The sequence below is a fragment of the Ambystoma mexicanum genome, chromosome 11 (genome assembly GCF_040938575.1).
Source record: "Ambystoma mexicanum isolate Mex_15411 chromosome 11, UKY_AmexF1_1, whole genome shotgun sequence".
In the NCBI taxonomy this organism is placed as follows: Eukaryota; Metazoa; Chordata; class Amphibia; order Caudata; family Ambystomatidae; genus Ambystoma; species Ambystoma mexicanum.
Genome location: NC_090934.1, coordinates 1,091,145,826 through 1,091,170,016, shown reverse-complemented (window position 1 = coordinate 1,091,170,016; position 24,191 = coordinate 1,091,145,826). Strand labels below are relative to the sequence as shown.

Genomic DNA, 24,191 nt, shown 5'->3' with positions numbered 1-24,191 from the left:
GGAGGACGATCCGGAGACCGGGAGCTGAGACGCAACGGGCTCGGGGTACCGCCCAATCTTCCCATCAGGACCGGCGAGGAGAACCGATCGATCAGTACCGGATGGAGGAAAAGATGCTGAACTATGCCATCTATTGGAAGAAGATGAGGAAACATCCCAGATCTTGCGAGTCCCATTCGTGAAATAGGATGGCCATCGCAAGAGGGGGGCTTGTGGGATGTATTTACCCATGCATCCTAGCCCTACCTCAAAACTGTGCAGTACTGACATGAAAACATCATGATGACCAGAGCTTCCCAGAAAATGCACCGGGAAATGCAGGAAGAATAGGCTGCCACCCATTTTTGCCGATGTTATGGGCACAGAAGGACGCTGCCTAAAACCACCATTGGACTACCCGCACAGTAGTCTGAAACCATTGTTTTGACCCATGTGGAATCATTAGACGGGGTAAATATGGGGATTAAGCTGTCGCTGCCCATCATTTTGCCCCAGAACAAAAATAAATAATTGGAGTGGGTAAATATGGGGATTAAGCTGTCGCTGCCCATCATTTTGCCCCAGAACAAAAATAAATAATTGGAGTGGGTAAAGATGGGGATGCGCTGTCGCCGCCCATCATTTCATCCCAGAATCCAGGACAGCTGCGCAGTTGTGCGCACACCAAAATGGTTACCTAACTTGCCACCCACCAGTGTAAAGAAAGGTCTTTGTTAACAAAATCCACTGTTACTGATGTCAAAAAGTTGCTGAAATCGTGACTCATTGGACCACTTTAAAGATTCAACCCTTTTTGTGGGGTTCCACATAACCATTTTACTGTAAGGAGCCCCATCAAAACAATGTTAAGCAAGGATTTACTACCATGTAAGAACCATTCCTGTTTAGAATGCATTAATCCAAGAAAATCCCAAAATTGCATGCAGTGCCAACAAAATCCTCTAGGCGGCACTAGCGGTCTAAACTCTGACTGGAGAACTGAGTGCAGTTTGCTGACAAAGGGATTTGACTCAGCTGACTTCAAAGGCTGCATTTTAATTAAAAAAATTAGCCACATGCTGTTCCCAGAGGCCTGAAGCCTGGGAAACCCTATCACCTCCAGAAGCTTCACACCAGGAGTTAGAATCTCACATGACCTCTTGATTGATAGAAGGCAGACTGGCTGGGAGCTTCCCAGAGACCACACAAAGGACCCTTTCCTCTGAAAGGAATATGTTAATTCTGAAATGTTTGCTGTCAACAAAGATCTGCAAGCCAGCAGAGATCAGAGGACTGACCCACCCAAGTCTTGGAGGCGGACCTCAACACTCTGAGGACTGAATTGGAAGTAAAATATATATTTTACAAAAACACTGATAACTCTTTGTAATCAAATGACAGAAATGTATAACTTTGAGAGCTTTAATTTAAAAAATGTACCTTTAATTCAAGGCCAAACTCGAATTTGTGTGATGTTCTGGGGCAAAACCCCATTGTTTATTAATATTACAGACTCCCTGTTTCAGCTAGACAAACGAAAATGCATTGGTATGTGGGTAGATATGTGAGGAACAGTTGTATAAAATTTAATGAAGATCCAATGTTGTTTAGCACCTTAAAAAGTGCTAGAAGTTGCCATTTGTGAATGCAAGCTCCTAGAAACAGCAGATTTGGGACAGAGTATACCTCATGTGATAGGTGACATGGGTATGTAATTTCAAACAACTGTGTAACTCTGAAGTATGTATTTTGATCATATATAGATTTGGGTGCACAGATGATAAGGGAGGTGGTTTCAAGAGATCATAAATGGATGACATCACTCTGACACAACTTAGTTCGCCAATCAGGGGACGAATGAAAGTTTGACCAATTAGAAGCTGAGAGAGAGGTAGGGTCAGTGATGCTAGAACACACCCACATTCTAAACACATAAAAGCAGACAGACAGGATAGATAGAGACATTCAATTTCATCTGCCGCTGGAAGCCCTGCCGGAAAAATCCATACTTACCTCCATCAAACTCCAGAAAGCCAAACTAGAGACTTCAATCTATCCAGAGCAGAGACCAGACCAGAGAGAAAGCAGTGCTGTGCCTAGCAGAGACCAGACCAGAGAGAAAGCAGTGCTGTGCCTAGCAGAGACCAGACCAGAGAGAAAGCAGTGCTGTGCTTAGCAGAGACCAGACCAGGCGCTGTGAGCAGAACCCGGAAAGACCTGACCAGACTGTTGACCAGATCGTGACAAAGCCGCTTTCCTGTTCAAAATCTCTTGTGAGTACTTAGCAAAACTCAGAACACATCTCTTAGTTTAAATTCATCTAATTCAATCTATTTAACCTAAGTAGAACTGCCTCCTATCTGTCACCTGTCATTTCTAGTAAAATTTGTCATTTTGAAAAAGTGTGCGTTTAAAATTTACTAAACCAAAAACGACCTTTACTAAATTACTCATATCTCCGCAACCGTTTGGGCTAGAGACTTGCAATAACTTTTATTTGATAGCTTAGAATCGTGGCTTTCCTACGGACCTAGAACCGCATTCCTACCCCTTATAGTTTTACCGCAATCGCGGAACACGCATCCGCGAATTTTACCGCGATTTGCAATTTCTTCACATGTAAAAAAAACTGCTGCTGCCTGATTTCATTTGCCAGAAATTCGTTTAACCTGCTAACTATCCCTGCATCATTGCTAGTGTGAGCTTGGACTAATATTAACTAGATACCACTCACCCTGAACCTCTGAAAAGGGAATAAAAAGCATTTTAGCATATTTTTTAATTCATTGCCAGCACATATCAAAGCAATTTGGGCCTGTGTTTTCAAACTTCTGTAGTCTAAGCTTGCTGGGGTGAACTGAATCACATTTGATTGCATTTCTGAGAACTGTGTGTTTTCCTTCCATTTCCTTGCCTTGCATCAAGGGGGGGAGGGGATTGCCAGAGAAAAGTGATTACATTGTTTTGTTGAAATCATATTGAGTATTTTCTGTACTGCATTCATTGAATATTGCATCCACCTGAGCTTACATAAAGCATCCTCTACCACATTATACTTTTGTTCCTATTTACCCGTGTGCTACCTTATCCATTTCATGTCAACTCATTAGTGATTATAAGAAGTGTGCTAGTGCCAGATTCTCTGTTGTTGATCTTTATCATATCAGATTAAGTGTGCTATTCAATTATTAATTTATTATAAAGTGTCATATATATATCTATTGTTTAAATTATCAAATAAACCTTTTAAACTTGCAAAACAGAACTACTTCTTGGCTCAGTGGGGTCAGGGGGATTCCAAGAGAGGGGTGTTATATAGGGGTAGTCATCCAGAACGCATGAACTGGACCTAAAGATATATCAATAAGGGTTTTCATTCAGTATCATAGACTAGGCGTTGACTTAGCTGTAGTGTTGAATTGAATCCTCTTACAGAATGCACCATTCTGCCACTGGGAAAACCAATGCAAAATGTGAAAACACCTGTTTTTTTTTTATGCTTTGGAACTCTTAAAACTTTGGACGGACTTGCACCACACTTTCTATTTTTAGGCAGCCCTGGCCAGAAACATCGTTTGAAAATGTCATAAAACTGAATTTTTCACAAAGTCAATGGATCTTAGGTTTTACCTTAATTACAGGGCTTCGACTGTTGCCCTATAGTTCAGGTTACTTGTACCGTGTTAGCCACGGGTAGTGTTGATCCAAAAAAAAAAAACAAGTCGATACCTTAATTAGGCCAGCAAAGCCATTTATTTGGAAGCTTTCATGGTCCTCACCACTTCTTCAGGCAGGGTTGAAATAAATCCTTTGAAAAACATTCAAGCAATAGAACCCAATGAGGGGGGCATTACTGATCAGGTAATGCTCCCAGGGCGATAGTTAGAAGCTAGAGCGAAGCATGGTCTTAAACGTAGCCCTGGAGGCATTACTATTGCTATTTGTTCCCCCAGCACGTTGTTACGGGGTAATAATAGCATCTTTTATTGAGTTGAGAAACAACATTGAAACCTTTTCTCAACTTGAGAAAAAAAGAACAAAAATGGCCACCGGGATCGGGGAGAAGGGCCTACACGTAGTTCCTTCTCCCTTTCCATGGTGGCCATTAAAAATTTGGGGAAAAAGTAAACAAATAAAAAGGCCACCATGGAAGGGGCCAAGGGACTACACGTAGTGCCTTCTCCCTTTCCATGGCAGCCATTGAAAAAAAAGTAAAAATTTCACAAAATATATGGCCGCCATGGAAGGAGAAAATGAACTACACATATTCCCTTCTCCCTTTCCATGGCAGCTTTAAAAAAAGTAAACATAAAATATGGCCGCCATGGAAGGAGAGAATGAACTACACATATTCCCTTCTCCCTTTCCATGGCAGCATTAAAAAAAAGTAAACAAAAAGATGGCCACCATGGAGAAGGGACTACACGTTGTCCCTTTTCCCTTTCCGTGGCAGCCAGAACACAGATACAACCGGCCTGACAAAGGCTTTGTCGGGCTAGCAACGACCCGGCGGGGGCCAGTGAGCTTGCTTGTAACAATACTAATACAACATTGCACTTGAACAGCCCCTCCTGGGATTCCCTTTTTCCTTATCTGTGCCTGCCTGTGTACCTAATTTGTAGTTTGCTCAGAAGGGCATGCATTAGATGCCCCCCTCCCACACAAATAGACATTGCAGTCTGCAACGTTTGAATAGTACACTTTGTTAAGTTTGAGATGGGTCAGTGGAACTAAAGAGAAGGGAAAGGAAAACAATGGAATAAACCACACAGCCTATCCCGCTAGACTGCTCTCAGAAAGGCAGGAGGGGATGGGATAGTGTCAATCACGATAGGTGCAGTCTCGTTGAAACTCGGTAAGACAGGCAGGGATGATGCACAACCAGTCAAGTGTTTGGCCTTTAACATCGGAGCCCATTGTAGTAGGTTGCTGTCAAATACCATGTTGGGATTGTGTTTCATCGCCATTATGAGTAAATGGCAGGCTCTGACTTGAGACAGAGGTCCTCACAGGTCTCTGGAAAGCTTTGGGGCTGGGGCTTTTTGAGGGCAGATGGGGCTGGGCTGGAGAGAGCCTGGCAACAAGCCATTGTTTTAGAGAGGTTGATGGGGCTGGTGTAGTGCAGTCAGATGCTTGTGAATAGCTTTGGAAAAAGTGATGGAAATTGTTAGGTCTGAATGTTGTGATCCCTGCATCTCTATGGATGAGAAGATAGATAGTCTGTTAGTTGGGATAGTGACTACTGAAATTTGAATTCATCCCCTTCAGATTGGCTGGTTGATCGCGAGGAGGGGCATCTCATGGAAAATCGGACATTGATCTTGTTGTAGGATATGTTGTAGTTACTTAGCAATCTTGCAGAAGGATTCCAACTCTGGATTGAACGTGACTAGCATTGGAATCCTGGTTTGGGCCTCATTTGAACTGTGTGCTAAGAGGTTGCTCCAGGGGATCTGTGTTGCCCTGTGAATCTGCTGTCCACAATTCTGAGGTTCTGTCCATAGTGTATAATGTCTAAAGTGTGTATGCTTTATCTGGTCCCTTGTGTCTGAGCATACCTGTTTTTTTCTTAACGCTTGGCTGAATGTTGGAGCATGTTTTTTACACACTGGGTGGAAGATGCGACTCTTCAGATAATTGCGGTCGGTAGCTGGTCATCTTTAATTGTTAGGGTAGTGTCGTCGAAATGCACTTTTTTAGTAGAGTCAGGGAGGTTGAAGTGGAATTCATTGACTCCTCTGTGGAAGCTTAGATGGTCCTGTTTCCCAGCAGTCCAAATCAGGAGGATATCATCCATGCAGCCAGATATCTCAAAGGGCTGCCGGCCCAGGTGGCAATGAAGTCTGTCTCTAATCCTGCAATGAATACATTTGCATACAGAGGTGCCATTCATGTACCCATGGACGTTCCCACCATTTGGAGATGAGTATCAGTACCAAAGGTAAAGTGGTTGTGAGTCAAGCTGAATTATGTGTACTTGGCTATAGAATCATTTTGTCGAAGGCAAATCTGTGGCCTTTCCCATTCTGTTCCGCCCTATGCAACTTTACCTTGATTTAATGGAGAACTCTGTAGCAGGTGGTACCTATTTAGTGTAGAAATATTAATAGTAATAATAATAATATGCTAAATGCCCGATTCCTCACACTTACAAGTGATGTAATATTAGCTGTTTGTATTGCTCAACTTAATGGTGCAGAGTGCACCAATCGCGGGAAGATGTCGGGCTGAGTGTGTGAGCTGACACGCTTGCGTTCTCTTACAGGGATGCAGCTTCCTAGAAAGTCTTTGCTCTGGCATTATTCATAGTCAGCGGATTAGCAAAACTGCTATGCCTGTGATTATTGATAAATGCATAAGAGGATTTGTGGCATGGTTTCTAGGGATGTATGTCATCATTACTGATGTCGTGAAGCCCGTACACAATTAACCTAAGGAGGCCACCTGTTTTATTATGCTTGCCGGATTACTGCGGTTGATCATTTGCCTTTGAATGGGTTTATGCCGGTTTGTTTTTATGGTGTCTTTTGTCTGTTTTTTATGTTGCACATTTAGGCCTTTGGGTGTGTGCGCATTATAAAAAATGAAATAAATAAATAAATAAATACTTAGTCATCCCACTTATTTTTTAGATCATGGGCCCTGGGGCAGGTGATGGTGCTGTGAGAAAGGGATGTGCTCTCCCTACTAACTGCCAACTTTCATATAGTTGCAGTTTGGTGGGCTTCCAACATGGTAGGGTTGTGATTTGTGTGCCAAACCCACCACTTGAAGTAGCTCTGAACTGAACGATGACCGCCGTATTTGCACCTATGCAGTATTTGGTGGTCTCCATCCAATCTGCCTTCTTCCTCATAGAATTAAGAGATATGCATTTTTCCCACTCAAAGCCACATTGAGATGTTAGAACAGTGGTGCTGAACCCTGACCTTCGAGCCTACAAACCTATCATGTTTTCAGGATCCCAACTGAATATGTAAATGTTTTCCCATTTGGATCCAACTGGATACAAATTTATCTCCTGAATATTACATTTGGAAATCCAAAAAACGGGGCCTATTTGTGACCCCCGGGGACTGGAGGCATGCAGCCCACCCTAAAGCTAACACATTGGTGCCCAGTTATGTAATAAAAACCTCACATTTCAATATAGAGCTTCAGGACGAATTTCCGCTCTGATAAAAGGTTTTCACAATTATCAATATAATGATACTCAATTTAACCGCCTCAGAAGAATGAAGGGCTGAACCAACCCTACCTAGACCAGAACATGTGACTTGAGCCGCGTGCTTTACTCGCTAAAGGCTATGATAACATCTGTGAAATAAAGAATTGTCTGCAAACTAGCCACTATGAAGTAAATGTGAATGTAAAACATTTTTGCTTCTTTAATAACAGCAAACTAAATAAGCAGATAACCGTCTAAAAGAGAACATCGGTGGCGGAGCATGAGTATTTCTTATTTTCAGGTATTTTCAGTCTCCCGGGCTCTCTGGCTAGAAGCAAGGCCCAAATGGCCGCCAGGCTGCTTTCAGTAAATGAATCAATCGATACTTATCACGTTAGTTTCCATAGCGGTGAGGAAAAGCATAAGGTTAGTCAAATGGCTATGTCCGCCGCGGTTCGCTTTAGACCTGGTTGGTGATCCAGGAACGGCCAGGGTGCTGATAAAATATTAATAATGGCGCTGGAGGCCTTCACAGCGCAGCGCGTGGAATATTTGCCGACACTGGGAAATAAAGGGCAGCGCGAGAGCACGAGTGATTTTCCATGTTGGACCTTTCCATAGAGTACATCTGTGCCCTCCGTGAATCAATTATTAACCCGTACTCCAGTTTTCGAACGGAGACGAGGCTGATTGCTCTGTTTGCGCACTCTCTCAAAGTTACGCAAAGTAGCAAGTCCTTTCTGTGTGGAAGTATCAATATCTCTGATTGGCTCAGCTCCTGGGGTGGCCCAAACATCCAAGAGTTGGCGGGAGATGATATCTAGAGCCCTTTAACCCGTTCACTACCAGGACTTCAATGTGTTTCTGTGGACATTAGCATGTATACATCATAAGGGCAAACAAACGATTGATAAGCGACATGGCGGTAGGCATCGGATAGTTTCCCAAGATGGCACCAGAAATGAACTTTCACACATTTCTATCAACGAGCCAACTGCGTGCACACTGCCCGGGAGGAGCGAAGTGGGCCAGCTTGGTGAGGTCCTTGGCAGGACAACCGAGACAGATCGTCCAGTCTGATGGGGCAACGCGCGCCCTTTCTCCTGTATATGTAATTTTCTCGCTGGAAGTGAAGCAACATGGCTTGTAGGGCATAGCAAAGGCAGATGTAGTGCGAGAGGTGATGCAACATAGCGGGACATGGGGAATGGTATTCGTGAATGCTGATTGTTGCGCCATGGGTTCAAACTGCATCTTTATACAGAATAAGTTAGGTCAAGATGGATTGGACGAATCCTGGGAACCCACAAGACATGTGGGTAATGTACTTGAATAAGCTATAACTAGGGCCTCATTACGAGTGAGGCGGTAGGGGGTTAACAGTGCCGGTAAAGCTGCCGGCGACGTTAAACCCCTACCGCCTCATTACAAGTTCCCCTCGCAGGACCCGCTCTGGACGCCTGGTTTTACCAGACGTCCTTGGCGGGTTCCGCGAGCAGCCCAGTATGCTAACAACGGGCCCGTCATTAACGTGTCCATTGTTAGCATGGACCCCATTCCCATCGAGCCCTATGGGGGCTCAAATGGGAATGGGGATGGTGCGGGTCCAGGTTCCCTGAATGGGGAAATACCGGGCCCTCCAAGGTCGGAATGGCCCAGTATTTGCCCATTCAGGGAACCCGGACCCGAGTTTGGGGGTAGCTGTGCCCTTATTAAGGGCACGGCTACTTCCAAACTCATAATGAGGCCCTAGGTGTTTGCAAAATCTTCCAAAGGTGAGCTGAGTTTGTGTGACCTCAGCTTAGGTTACCAGTCCACTCAAACAGGCCCTTGACCCGTAAAATGATGGACCCATCAACAACTGTAACTGTAGTATGTAGCTGGCAGATTCTTCCCATAATTTCACTTCAGGAGTGGAGCAGAATTTTCAGTCACTAAGAGCGCAGAAAATATTACAGCCTCCTAAGGGCCAAAATGGCCACATACCTGCCACAAAGAAATTCACAAAATGGAGAGTATTTTTGTAATGAGCAAAGTTACAGGTGGGTGTGTGGGCAAAAAACGATTTCTCCACGATGGACTGAAAAGCAGAGTGGAAAAACTGTTTGTCCCAATCCATTGTTTCTTTCTGTAGCCCTGAAATTTCCAATTTTGCCCACCCGTACCCAGTCACTAGCTTTAAAAGCCTCAGACATTACTTTGTGCGGCTTATCACCACAGGACACACTGATGAGGACATTGATAGGTTCCAAGCAATAACCCTTTAGGGGGCTGGCGGAAACCTCACTGCAGACTAATGTCTGACAACATAAGATTGACCAAAATTATGCAGTGCATTTTACGTTGGCTCGATCAAGGTAAAAAACAAACTATTTTTATGAACCAATGTTCACGGACATTCCACTTTAAGTATAGAACAACGAGACAGTTGAAGCGCAACCCTATCAAAAAACAAACTCGATGGGGAAGCCCTGCTCTTTTAGCCCTACCCCCCTGCTTAATCTTTTTCCGTTCAAAGACATGCCAAACATTTCATGTATATGTTCTGTTTATACTGTTTATACTGTTATGTAATAATAATTGTAAGTGCCAGTATTTTATCTAATTGTTTTATTTAATTACATAAATCTGAAATAAACTTTCTTTTTTTTTTTACAAACACACATTTTTTCAACAGTCTACAGTGGCCCAAACAAAATGCATTTCACTCCATTTCTTTCAAACAAATCATCTCACACCCAGTGAGATATCCAGGTTATGTAGCGGTAACTGCCACCCACCTCTCGCAGATAACTAGCCTCAGGAGAAATCGCAGCAAGAACCAGAAACATCACTGGTGCGTCAACAGATGACCCCCCCCCCTCTCTATTCGCCAATTATTCATACAACTGACAGTGAAATGTGTGTTTATACTTTGCAAGGAAAACAAAAACATGTGAATTTACAATAAAGAAATATAATGTAAAGTGGTCTTATATAGCGCCCTTCTGCCAATCATTTTGGCCTCTCTTCGCATAGTCCTGTAAGAAAGAAGCACAGGGTGTGTTAATCGAATAGTGGGACGGCAGATGCAGACACCAGTGGTGTTCATGGATGCAGGTCGGTAGCACCCGTTATCTATGTGCCAATGTGAATATTTCTATGTTGTTTATGGTTGGTACCGACCGGGCAAGTTAGCCATAGGGTCCGCCCCCAGATTGTGGAGTGCAAACATGGCAGCATGGTTGTTGGTAGAAGATGGATAGAGTCTGAATCTGTTCAGTACACTAGACCTGCAGGTCGTCTGTAAGAGTGTGCGAGGTGTAAAGATGCAGGTTTTTAGTAGTGAGGAGTTAGTTGAGGCATGAGGGGAATGAAGAGCGGGGAGTGAGGGTTTTGTCGCTTCCTGGCTCTTGGTTGTAGATTTCACTGAGTTTAAGGCGTGGACCAGTGTCACGCAGCAGAGGTTACATGAACATATAATCCATACTATAAAGGCATAAAAAGACACGTTACACTTGCCTTTATAAATTTGCCACTGAGAAGTGACTCATGTAGAGCAGAAGTAGTGTGCTGTGTGTATCCACCACCTTAGTTCTCTAGATAAACACAGCACACACACACCCCAACCACCAGGATTGAACTTTGGATAAAGGGAGCGAAGATTTGAGACGATCTTGAAGTATACAATAGGGGAAACTCTAAAAAAACTCCAATATTTATTTTAAGTTATTTTGTTCTAAAGTTTTAAAATGCCAACTTACAGCAGTAGTTTCTTTTTGTTGGCCTGCATTCCCATTAAGTGGGATGCTCTATTGTGCAGCATCTGCAACTCCTGTCAATAGTCCTGCTCTGGTTAAGGAACTGCAGGATAACAGCCCTATCCACCATACTCTATTAGCGGACATGATTTGGATTCCTGCAGCGCCGGATAATCGAGCTTTTAATTTACTGGACAATTCTTAAAGTGCCCCGCCCTCATGCCCAACATTTGTGGGTAGTGTGATTCTGGCTAAGTCAAAAATGACAATCCAAGGGCGCGACCAAGCCATTAAAAATGGAGGGGCAACGGTTAAAGAGTCAATTTGCAAGCTACTAGCCAGACATAAAAAGTAATTTGCCACTTCAATTCTACACATACACACAACACAGCATGTCTAAGTCGCCAAGAGTCAATTGTTACTAGCCAATGGCTAGCAGTGAGTGCTCATGTTGCACCCAGTTGAGTGGCACATTACCCAACGGCATTCCATTTGAAAGAAAAGCAATGGTGGTAACTCTGATCTACTTACCTGAACAGCTTTGGAACGGGTGAATGATAAAATCAGGAGTAGAGAAATAAGGCAAGTGGAGGTGCAATGTTATGTAGAAAATGTTATTTATTCCGACCCGATTCGACGGTAGGACACTGAATACTTTCATCAATGTAAAATGTAAATTGTTCTTGCATGTTTACATTTCTATGCTATGGACTTTCATTTTTTTATAATGCTAATGGTTTTATGTTGCCGGCACGAGTCAATACATCCCAGCAATGGTGGACGTTTGTTCTGTCAGATCTGTTAATACCCAGGTGTGTCTGGGATTGTGAACTGAAAAAGGTTTTATTCCACTGACCTATTTGAGTTACAGCACAAGCGTTCAAATGTCCCTATGTTTTCAAGGATGAATACATTGAGGCCAAGGTGTGACGTTACAATAGTCTTTGCCACTGCCGCTACATATATTGCGGTGCATTAAGGCCTATTATATTTATAATGCACATTGACAAGGCCGGTAGGCATTAGAGCGCAAGGACACACATAGAGGAACAAAACAGATTAGGAGGAGCAGGCGGGGCAGGTGTGGGCCAAGGTAACTAGCAGATACGGAGTGTCTTAAGTGCCTGTTTGAATTTCAGAAAGCTGCTACAAGCCCTCAGGTCTGGCAAGAGCTCATGCCATAGCTTGGCGGCTGTGTGGGAAAAGGAGTTCCGTTCAACAGAAGGACATTGTAACGCTGAAACAAGTTGCGCAGACGAGTTCGATGTGTACAATCGCTAACAAATCTGATCCTGCTGTGTATTTAAAGAACAACGTGTCTCAAGGTGGCAGCTTAGAGAAAGCATAGTTTGAGGTTGCAACCATGTCGGCACACATCATGTAGTCAAAGGAGCATTTTGAAGACTTAAACACTGTTTTTAAATTGTGCGCATGGACCCCTGACTCCAAACCATTGCTTGAGGATATTAATGTGCATTCAGTAGATGGGCTACTTCAACACTAACTGGGGGACAAAGGGTTTTGCACCATTGATTTCGAAATTGAGGGGAGCTATGTAGCTCCTGCTTATATCCAGGAAGAGCCTGGTTAGCTTGACACCAACAGCTTCCAGGAGCTACTTTTGGCTCCCCGAGCCAAATAATGGCAAACAAACACACCTATGTGAATTTAACTCTGTATTCGGGACACTCAAAAAATATAAGGACACATCTATACAACATTTAAAGCATAAAAGAGCATAAATAATTGATACAAGTTTGCATCTTATATGCAAGTTAAATTTGCATAACACGATGCACTAGCTCCTCGTTTCCCAGTGGTAGCTCCTAGTCCCGGGTTACTGCTGGATACCCAGCAGCTGCTTTTGGCTCCTGCTCATCCAATCTAAATTTCAATGCATTAGGGTAATAATCTCCTCTAAAATATTCAAATACTCCCTACACAAAAAAAAACAGAGAGTGAAAAATACAACAAAAAATAGGAAACCTTGGACATTGCCCACAGAGGATGCCCCCCATGCTTCCAGTGGTCTATGCAGATTGGGGTTGTTTGATTGAGTTTATTCACCCGTGGTCGATTTCAGCGAATTTATTTGGGATTTTTTGGGTCTTTTTGACCACAAATATATGTTGGGGGGAGGGGGAGACGCCCCCGCAGGCTCCCCAAAGGCACCTATATTATTTACTAACTCAAACCCACCCCCACATATATTGCAGTAAAAAGAAACTCAGTAAATTCGGTCAAATGGACCTCGGCCAAATCCTCTGAGGTCATCTTGGGTAATACAGTTTAGGCCGCTTCCATCAACATCACTGCACAGATAGGATCTAACTGGCGCCAGCAAAGTGCAGAAAGAGTGCAGGAAGAGTTTCTTCTGCCTGATCTGAAGAGGGGCTTTAAGGTAGAAAATACTAGATGGAAAGAATGATAGCTTACAAACCTTGTATTTTAGAGTTAAACGATTTTGGCTTGCTGGAGAATTAGTTAGCAGGCCCCTCCCTCGCCTCCCAGAATTGGTATTGGAATTAAGTGTTTGACTGTTTGAAAAAATATTGTACTCTTAACTTAAAAATAGAGAGTAAAATATTGCCACTTAAAAGAAGTTGCCTGGGTGAAACGTGGTATGAAGTGCTACATAAACATTGAAGTGCTCTTACTTTATTTGATGTTTGTCAATTTAACAAAATTCAGAAGAATTAAGACGAAGTTTCATTGTGCTCAAAATAAATTCTATTAAAACTAATAGAATCTATTTAGAAACAAGAGGAGAGGGGTAATTTTACATATTTGAAGCATCCACCCACAATCACCCAAAGAAACTGCCACCACTGAGGTACATCTAAGTAGTGTAATGCAATCACCCAGGTTTTCAACCTACCCAGAAAACTCCATCTCCCTCCACTATGAAATGTGGACGAGTTCAATATAACTGGAACCCTTCCCATGAGGGACACACAATTACATGGGTACAGAGCGATCCTGCAACACTGTGGTGGCCTGATGGCACCACGCCTCGGCTCTCAAGCAGGCGTCCAGAAGGAGTGCGATATACAAAGCTTCAGTGAACATTTTTAGAAGAGGACGTTCAGCAATTCCATCCATACAAATTTGGACGAATTTACATGTTCTTGGATTTCGATATATGTCTACGAGAAAGACATGGAACCCAATGGGTAGGTGAGGAGCCAGGCAGAATCTCTCTCTGCCAAGTGCCTTTCAGGTCCGACAACAAAACGGTAGGCAGAGCCCCAGATTGGATATTTGAACATCTCCGAGTGGGCAAACGGAATGGACAGACGTAGTCAGTGAGACATTCAACAGGAAACAAAATCAGACAGTCGGCCAGATTAAGAACACATCAGAGGAAGCAATATTCGAAACTCACTTCCTGGCTTAAAAGTTCAGAAGATTCCTTGTCAGTTTCTATCCCTTCAAAAAGGACAGAACTGAAGAAGTATTGATGTTTGGGAGACATTCACCTGCAGACACAGTGGTTACTCCAGGGCGTGTGCTTTTATTGCAATAACGTTCTATCAGTGCCCTCTTGTCACACCCATTATGTAATCCTTCCACCTCTTGAGAAGACGTAGCACCAAAGGCTGCCAAAATGGTAGAAGTGATGCTATACAAGACCACAACACATTGCATGACATTACTTTTCCCACATCAGGAAATTGTGACATGTAGGCCATTAGACCTCACACTAGACTCCTACTCTTGCCATTCTCACCCCTTAGCTGGTAGAGATGTGCCAACCCATACCTCGAGACAGGACACATGTTTTCTACATGTACACCCCACTGTGATCCACCGCCACCATTCGCAGAACCAGACTAGACCCAGGCAGACCATAACCTGGAGACTACTGCAATCGGCTCAGTCCTGGCCATGTAGCATCCAAATCGGACACAGGAGTTGATGGTCTCCCTTCCATCACAACGTTACTGTTGGCCCACCCGCTGGCAAAAGCCCTGCCGGGTCAGCCTAGCCCATCAGCCACAGTCCCAGAACACTTTAAGACACCTCCAATTACCCGCCACCTAACTGCCCTCTTAATAATGAAAGCAGGTACAACAGAAAGTCTGACATACTTAGAAATACCAACAGTGAAGGGGCTTCCCCTTTCCCCTCTATCTGACCTACTCATCTTTTCGATCTCTTACCAGTTTACACTACATACACGAATCCTGATGCACTAAAGCCTTACAGCGGTTAACACCACAGCACTACTCTCCCCGCCATCGGCTAGGCCCTGAAAAAATTCGACCCCTACCACACACCCTTCCTCCCAACTCATTCCAGACAAGGGCATGCCCTGTATTCCAGCCCCGGCAGCACTGCACTTTACATTACACAGTGCCGCGAGGGACTGTATAGCTCCCAAGACCTTAACAGCAAAAGGGCCGAGCCCTACAATAACTCACTGGAAGTCCACCTTGGCCAAGGGCAATCCAATTGGGCAAGTACTTCTTCACTTCAATCTGGCCCCTTTCTCTTGGGGGGCAGGGGATGTCACCCTTTCCAGGTTCATCAGTCCTCAATCTGTGGATTATTGCTCAAGCATTTGTTTCCATGATCTACTCCCGGCCTTCTCATCGGTGCCACGTGTGAATCTGGCGTTTTGGTTTAGGTTTTGGTATTTGTAAGTGTTCGACGAAGAGACATATCTGTAATCTAGAACTCTGAGGCAATCTGACATCAAATGATCTTGCGTTCTATGGCTACCGCCAGTTAACCCAAGCCTTCCCTTCTGGAAATCAGTGGCCCATAAGACATGCCACAGACCACTGGTAAACTACAAGGATCCTCCATTTTATGTCCGTTATCCATTTTATGACTGGCATCCATTTTAAGCTTGTCATCCATTTCACGGCTGTTGTTCATTGTTTGTGCTTCATCCATTTCATGCCTTTCATCCATGTTAAAGACATGCTTGGGATCTAAAGCAAACACAGGCAATAATTTGTGTTTCTTCTTCTGTGAAAACTGTAAGGTTGAACCTTTTAGTCACGTGTCTTGTTTCTATGTGGGATCTTCATGTGGATGACGCCGAGCAAAAGCAAACATAGCCTCTACCATGTTGTACAACCTTCTGTACATTAAATTTTGTTCTCCATTTTGGAATACACATTTTTGAACAAGCGAGGGTCATGCCCGACCTTTGCCTGAAATGAAGGGGTCAGGCTGGACATGATCCACTAAAGTTTCCATTTTGGAGCAAAGACCTTCTACCATTAAATGTGATGAAGGCAGCCTGATCCTGCTCCTCTATTTCGCCCAGCCTCGGAAAATCAAAAGTTCTTTCTCGACAAGTTACAGACCGTACAGCTCTGACTTCTTAAATGATATAAGACTCAGGACAGGGGGTCATCTCGCATCTCATTCCTAGCTGGACATCAAGTTACTCTGGAACTTTTGACACCAAACGTGGCACACGTATGGCGCAAATAGTGTAGTTTCTTCTACCCAAATAATGCTTGGTGCCTGTTTCTTGTGCTGTTTAAGTAGCATTCTGCACACAATGCTTAGGGACTCAGTACAAATATGGAGGTATTTACACAGGAAATCCTGTCAAACTCATTAACCGCCACCACGCCTCGGGAAGATAACTCAGGGGCAACGTGCTCGTCTTGGAAGCGAGACGACACGGAACACTACAGGTTCGAACCCCGGGTCCACGCTTAGAAACCTCTGGATACTAAGTGCATTATAAATAACCTATCATATCACCACTCATTTTGGCAATAAATGACCGGATGGCAGTGTTTTTTCCCATTTTGCCCTCCTCCCCCATAGGACTCCATTGCGGTGTGGAGCAGTTATCGCAGCTGGTAATTCCACCCGCCGCACATCCTCCAACACCAGATACAGGTAGTAATACAGCGGCGCGGTAAAAATGGCAGTAAATGTGTTACCATCACCGTGTGTCCCACACCACCATACTCATAATGTAGGCCTTTCTTTGTTTCTGGAAAAGCCTTATATTTCTAATTAGAGCAATGCAATTACATCCACACGAACCTGCCCCTCTCCAGCAGAGAGATAGTAGCCTAGTCCTGTTTTTCTTTCTCTATGCCTTCTTTGACTTGTAGTCCTTCATTTATAATGGGGAAATCCAAGGCTACAAGTTGTGCTACGTTAATAGTTTGTTTGTACTAAACCAAAACTCACAAAATGCAAAGAAAAAAAGGGCTCATGTTGGCAAATATGGATTAGCCCAGGGATTCAGCTTAAGATAAATTCAAACAAGAACAGGCCTCAATTGAGGTGCGCGAGCTGCACCTGTGAGAAGGATATTCTGTCATTTAGCTTTTCAGATTTCGGTGTTTTTAGACATGATAGATTCCATTTATAAAAAAGGTGGTTTCTACAAATAAATATATACGCGTTTGTACGAAAACCAAGACGGATGAACACTTTGTTTAAACAGAGTTCAGAAGGACGAAACCTTGCCACACACATAATGTTATGGCGAAAGCATGATTTGAGGGAAATAAAAAAGAAAGCACAGGCTCATGCTTTTCTGGCGCCTTATTTTGAGGACATTCAGCAGCTCATGACTGTGCGGCGGGCCCTTACCTTTCCTCTGGGATTTGCGCCCCTCTGCTTGGCCGGCGAGGAGTGCCAGATACAGAAGGGAGAGCGCCAGGAACCGCCTCATGTTTCAAGCGCCTGCAGGACTGGAGGGGGGTCTCGCGGCACGCTTGCCCTTCCGCAGACCCGCAGCAGCGCCAGTCGATGCAGGCCGAGAACTGCGCCGCTATTAATGGTTAACCCCTAATCACACTGGGCCATATTTCGTCTACATCGACAGTTCGGCGTCCTCCAATGGGACGGAGGGTGGCTTTTTTCGAAGCGTGGAAATGGCGCATTCCCTCAGGTTGTGAAAAGTCAGCAAATGCCGGTTTCAGTCCCCAGCTGGAGTTTGCGAGCGCGTCTTGTGCAATGGCTCATTTTTGGACGAAAAAAAAAGAAAGGGAAAACATTGAGTGAGAGGTCGTGGAGTGTTGGGAAAGCTCGTGGGTTAGGAGGGGGGGGCGGGGGGCGTGCGACAAAACGGTGGCCCACTGGCAGGGAATAGGCGTAGCAGCAGAGTAGGTTTGCTCTTGAAGTTACTCTTAAATGTTCGATGATAAAGTATTCGTTTTCGAGTAGTAAGTCCTTGCAGCTCAGAGAATTTTGGAAAGTAAATGGAGTAATGTTGGTGGGCCCTGCCAAGCGCACCTTCACCGCCACCAAACCTGTGTGCCAGTAAATATACACAGAGGTATGTCGAGTCGCAGAAGGGTTTTGTACACTTGCGTGTGTTTTGTGCAATGGGATAAACACACCTGAGCTCTGCACAAGTGCGGATTTATAAAAGTGAATCTGGCACACACAGAATGCATGAGCCGAAGGGTCTGCTGGAGAGCAAAGCACCCCCCAACAATCTTCACCTTCATCGTTGAGAGCTCTTTGCTGCTTTCCCCTTCGCCTTAGCCGGCCCAGGAGTAAAGCAATTACCATCTCCCCAAAGTAGGTGGACATGCGAGGAAAAGCATTAGCTGCCACAGGGCCTTGGCGGCCCGCCCCTGCAAATGTCCCCCTTGCCCCCTTGTGTGGAGGGTCCTGATGCCACCGCCCGCCCGTGTGGTTTGAGAGCCAATGCATAGTCAAGTGTTGGGAAAGCACCCACCACGTGCACATTCATGGCTAGATCCTTCACCACGCAAGCCCCCCTGACAGGCCCCTTACATGAACCTGGGACTTTCCAGTTGAGATTTGCAGATATCTACGTGCAAGGGCACAGTACTATTGCTTCCCTGCACCCACAGATCTTTCTGAATTGGCTAAGTATTTTTTTGCCAGTGTGATAGCACAGTAAGTTCAGTGTTTCCCCTCAGTATCTGTGTGCAGCTTGCATTCGCAGGTCCAAACCCCATCCCTCCTTGGTCCCTCGAGGTTGATACATTCAATGCTGTTCCTCCTATCAGCATCGAGAGACGATTCAGGCTGTGTTCTGTGCTGTACAAAACAGAAATATTAATCTCATTACTTAGAAATCCAATGTGTGTGTTTTCCTATACCCTTTTAACCTTGATGGAGGACAATTAGGGCCTCATTGTGGGCTTGGTAGTACTCAGTGTCACGTGTCACATTAATGCATGTATTGATTACCATTGCCACATACAATAACCTAAGGTTGTCTGTCTAATCACGAGTTTACTGTTCCACAGCAATAATGAAAGACAGTGCCCACAAAAAAAAAATCAAAACACCCACCGCAGACGACCCTGCAAAGTATGTCAATTTCATTACTAAAAAGTGCACCTGGCATTTTGAAAACAAGCAACAAAATCCACCCTGAATGACAGATGGTGACGTTGAGACCATGCTTGGTGGGCAATGGAGATGGAAGACATTTCAAAAATCGACCCCCCCCTCCCTCTTTGCGAGTGTCATCAGCTGTACACTAACCCTTTCCGCAGTCGTCGGGATCGCACAACATATACTTGGCACTTTGCCCATCGACCTGCCCATCGACCTGCCTGACGTTCTCCTTCCTCCATGCAATACCCAAGGCTCATCGAACAAACACTGCAATGGCTGGTTGCGCTTTGCCTTGAAAACATCCTAAAACCCCATTTTGAAGAATTAATTACATCTGGCGCTTCACGGCACTCTCTCAAGCCAATCAAAAGCTCCTCTAAGAAGCTTCCACGCCACCATGTAAAGTATGACCCAGTATGGTCACCACACACCCACAAAAAAATCACCATCTTCATCTCCCTGGCTGCCTGTGTCATTAGTAGCCTACCCCGCTGATCATCCCTCAAGCATTGGACACGAAAGAACATGAAGCACCCAACACATATGCTGTGTTACTGCTCCACAGGTCAGCTGCGTGTGTAAAGTCACCACCAACTCAAAACCTCTGTGTCCCGTGGCATACTAATCCTTTATCTCAGAGTTGTATGGTCATGACACCCAGCAGGCAGGGAATTTCTGCTGGAGTTTTGTTTGTTGTGATCTGCCTAGCAACTTTATCGCAGTTTGCAGGGTGTGGGCTTGATTTCTCTTTCTCTCACAATGTTGAAGTTTGATCTGTATGCCTGAGAACCTTCACTCCAGGTACCAGCATCCATCATATGCTTTCTCTTCCACACACAACACCACACACACACACACATGCATACATAATTTTTTGTTTTGACTGTTGGGAACCTTCACTCTAGATTTGAGGATGTGCATGGTATCTCTATCGCACACAATGGAGAAATGAATAACCGTAATCTTCTATCTATGGATTCTTCTCCCGCAGATTCCTCATCAGGTCAGATATCCCTTCCAGTGTCAGCTGCTCGGAAAACCTTTCGACGGGGTCGTAGTCGTCGATCTGCCTTAATTCGATGCTCAGCCTGCAGCTCCGACTTTTTTCCCCCCAAGCTCAGCCACTGTAGTGGAAAGTGGAAAATGGGCAACAAAACGTCCAAATAGCCGACAGAGAATAAAATATGGAAATCTCAACAAGGATTCTTTGTTTCTTTTATTTGTGGAAAATAGAGACCGCAGAAGGCATGCAGCACTGTACCAAAAAGAGACCAGTAAACTCTAGAATCATCATTCACCTCTTTCCTCTCAAGAGAAAGACAGCCACAGACCGCAAATGCTTTCATAGTGTGGTTGGATGGGAGGGGTGATGAGGAATCTACAGGAGAAGAATCCATAGAAAGAACATTACGATAAGTAATTTCTAGGGATTGCAGTTCTCCTGCATATTCCTCATCAGATCGACTCCCAAAGCATTACTCATTTTTTTTAGGCGGGATGAAGGCATTCACAGCAGAAGATTCTGCAACACTCCGCTTCTAAAGCGAGTGTCGGTCCCTAGGGTGACATCCATGCTGTAGTACTTTGTAAAAGTATGAAACAAAGACCATGGTCCTCATTCCGAGTTTGGAGGTAGTCATGGCGGTATTAGCACCATGACTACCTCCAATACCGGTACCGTGTCTGCCCTCGTTCATTGGGGATTTACCGGTCTAGTCCGACCTTTGCGGGACCGGTAAGTCCCCATTGAAAAAGCCATTCCCCATTCCCATTTCAGCCCCCATAGGGCTCAATGGGAAGGTGCTAATAACGGTACAGCAAATTGTGGTACCGTTATTGGCTCTGAAGTCTCTTAACGGGCCCCATCCATAACTCCTGGTAAAACCAGGCGTTAGGAACGGGACCCGCTAAGGGACCTCGGAATAGGGCGCAAAGGGATTACCGGCACCGGTGTCCTTAACAGTGCCCGGTATCCTTTTGCGCCCACCTCAGAATGAGGCCCCATGTCTCAACCTGGCAAATGTCTTTAACTGGTCCTCCTCTCTGCAGTGCCGTAGAGGTGGAGAGCCCTGTAGTGGAATGGGCCCTGATAACGGGGGCAACACCTTCGCCGTGCTGTGATAGCACTCAGAGATGCACATCGTGATCCACCATGCAATTGTTTATTTAGAGACTGCTAAACGTTTCCTGGCCACACAGAAGATCACAAACAGTTGGTCAACTTTCCTTTATTGAGCCGTCCTGGCCACATAAAAACTGAATACCCTGTTAGGGTCCAGCCTGTGAAATCACTTTTCCTCCTCAGAGGAGTGCAGGCGGATAAAACATGGGACCATCAATTGTTTGAGATAATTGGAATTCGGACACCAGCGTGGGCAGAAATATGGGCCTCACCTTCAGAGAAACTTTATCACGAAAGAAACAGAGGAAAGGTGGCTTACAAGATAGGGCCGGCCACTCGCTGACCGACCTTGCTGAAGTGACAGCCACCAGAAAAGTGTTTTTTAAAGTAAGTAACCGCAACAAACAAGAATGTAAAGGCTCAAATGGAGCCGCCATAAGAAATGTGAGGACCAAATTTCGGTCCCAGTCAGCAACAACAAAAGGAATAGGCGGAACCATATTCACAAGGCCCTTCAGGAATTGGGTCATAACCGGGATTGTGAAAAATACCTTTTGAACACAGACAAAGCCGCTAAGTAGCCTTTGACTGTCACTAGGGGAGGGGCACCTGCAGGAGGATGAACAAAGCACTGTCCTGGGCTCAGGCAAATGTTATATTGGGGGGGTCGTAAAATAGCTTCCTCTTGGGAGAAGTGGGAGGAGAAGTGCCTCTGGGAGCCACCTGAGCTGGAGGCGGGGACTGTCATGACCTGAAGGCCTGAAGAGGCCAGTGACAGAAGGAACTCCATCACTGTGGTGGTGGGGCAAGAGATAGGGTCAATCTCGCGTTCCCTGCACCAAGCCTCAAATTTTCTCCACCTGCACGCATACAGCGATCATGTTGATGGTCTTCCTGCAGCCAGCAGCACCTCAAGCACCTCCTCATAGAGGTCCCAGTCATCATATTTCATCCTCTCAAGAGCCATGCATGGGATTTCGGGTTTGGGTGGAGTACCTGACCTTCTGATAGGTTATCCTGACGCCGAGGCAACCAGAGAGGTGGCCAGCTGGTCAAGTCCAGAAGGTCCGAGTACCATGTCCTCCTTGCCCAATCCGGGGATATCAAGATCAGGGTTGCTCAAAACCTCCTCAGAACCCACGGAATGAAGGGAATTGGAGGGAAGGCGTAGTGGAGAGGGAAGGTCCAGTCCACTAGAAACAGATCCCCTAGTGCGCCGTTCGCTGGGAATTCCCTCGAGCAAAACTGTCTGTGCTTTCTGTTGGACTCCGTGGCAAACAGATCCACCGCTGGGGTACTCCAGACAGAGAAAACCTCCTCTAGGACTCGCGTGAGACCGTGCTGTGCCTGCTGAGGGCAGCCGCCAAGCCGTTCTCCTTTCCCACCAAATGAACTGCAGAGACTGAGATCTGGTTCTCCAATAGCCAGAACCACAGCTGCATCACTTCTCTGTAAAGAGGGAGGGAGTGCATGCCACCCTGATTGTTTAGGTAGTGCATGGCAACTGTATTGCCCGTCAATATCAGGACATGCTTCCCCGTCAGAGAAGATGCAAACAACTTCAGGGCTAAACTGATGGCTCGCCTGCAGATATGCCATCTGGTCTTGATTGCTGACCAAAGGCTGCTTACCGGCAAGTACTCGCAGTCACCTCCCTAACCCTTCAAGGACGCATCCCTGACCACCCTGAGCTGGGGCCACAGAGGCCAGAATGGTTCCCCGTTAGCATGTTGCTGCTGATGGCCCGCCAGGGGATGTACACCTGGACACTCTGAGAATGTCCCACAAAGTGGCAAAGTACTGGGACCACTGACCCCACAGGAGTCGTTGCAAATATCACATCTGCAGCCTGGCCACTGGCACCAGAAACATGCTGGAGGCCATGAGACGTAAGAGGTGGAGGAAGGAAGCTGCTGTTAAGGAGGCGTGGTGCTGAAAGATTTGGACCATCTGTGCAACGCTGGCGACTCTCCCCTCAGGGGGAAAAGCCTTCCCCACCTGAGTGTCCAAAACTGCCCTGATGAATTGGAGCCTCTGTGCTGGTGTTGTGTGGGACTTCTGCAAGTTCAGGGAGAAGACCAGCCTGTGGAGTAGTGAGCAGGTGTCTCCAAGATGGGAAAAGACCTGCTCTGCCAAATTCCACCGGATCAGGAAATCGTCCAGGTACAGAAACACATGGACGCCGGATCTCCTGACGTGAGCCGCAACTACTGCCATGAGCTTGATGAAAACCCTCGGAGCAGAGGTAAACCCAAAGGGGAACACCTTGAATGGGTAGGGCCTGTCCCCTATGAGGAATCTCAGGAATTTCCAGTGCTTCTGATAAATCGGCACATGAAAGTAGGCGTCTTGAAGATCTATGGACACCAGCCAGTATTGCAATTTGAGAGCATGGAGAATCTCTCTCAACGTCACCATGTTGAATTTGTCTTTTCTCAGTAATTTGTTCAAAGCCCTGAGGCCCAAGATGGGATGGAGTCCTTCACCCTTCATGGGTACCAGGAAATATTGGGAATACCAACGCAAACCTCTCTGCTCGGGAGGTACCTCTTCCATAGCGCCCTTCAACAGCAGGGCTCTCAGCTCTTCCTGGAGCTCCTGTTCCAGTTGCTGAGGAGGTGATGGTAGTCTGTACGGTTACCTTTTTAAGAAAGGCAGACAGTAAACCCACAGCACAAGTTGAAGAGTCCATGCGTCAGAGTCAATCTCCTGCCATTGGGCCCAGTGGAGAAATCAAAGCAACATCGGGCGTGGAGCCACCCCAGCAGCAGATGCCGCACTCTGTTGGCCATCTAGAGGTCCCCTGCCCTTTCCAGGGGGTGGAAAATGCCTCTGCCAGGCCTGCAGGAGCTGAGCATTCCTGCCATAGGGG

The 24,191-nt window shown here is 45.5% G+C and overlaps 1 protein-coding gene across 1 annotated transcript in view; it reads right to left on the bottom strand.

Annotated features, from left to right (window-relative positions):
* The window catches only part of LIPC (lipase C, hepatic type), a 766,064-nt gene extending 748,284 nt beyond the window's left edge, over positions 1-17,780 (bottom strand). The window contains exon 1 of the mRNA XM_069624353.1: positions 17,467-17,780. Within this exon, the coding sequence (XP_069480454.1) occupies positions 17,467-17,548 (82 nt within the window). The 5' untranslated portion in view covers positions 17,549-17,780. The remainder of the gene's footprint in view (positions 1-17,466) is intronic.
* Positions 17,781-24,191: the final 6,411 nt, after the last annotated feature.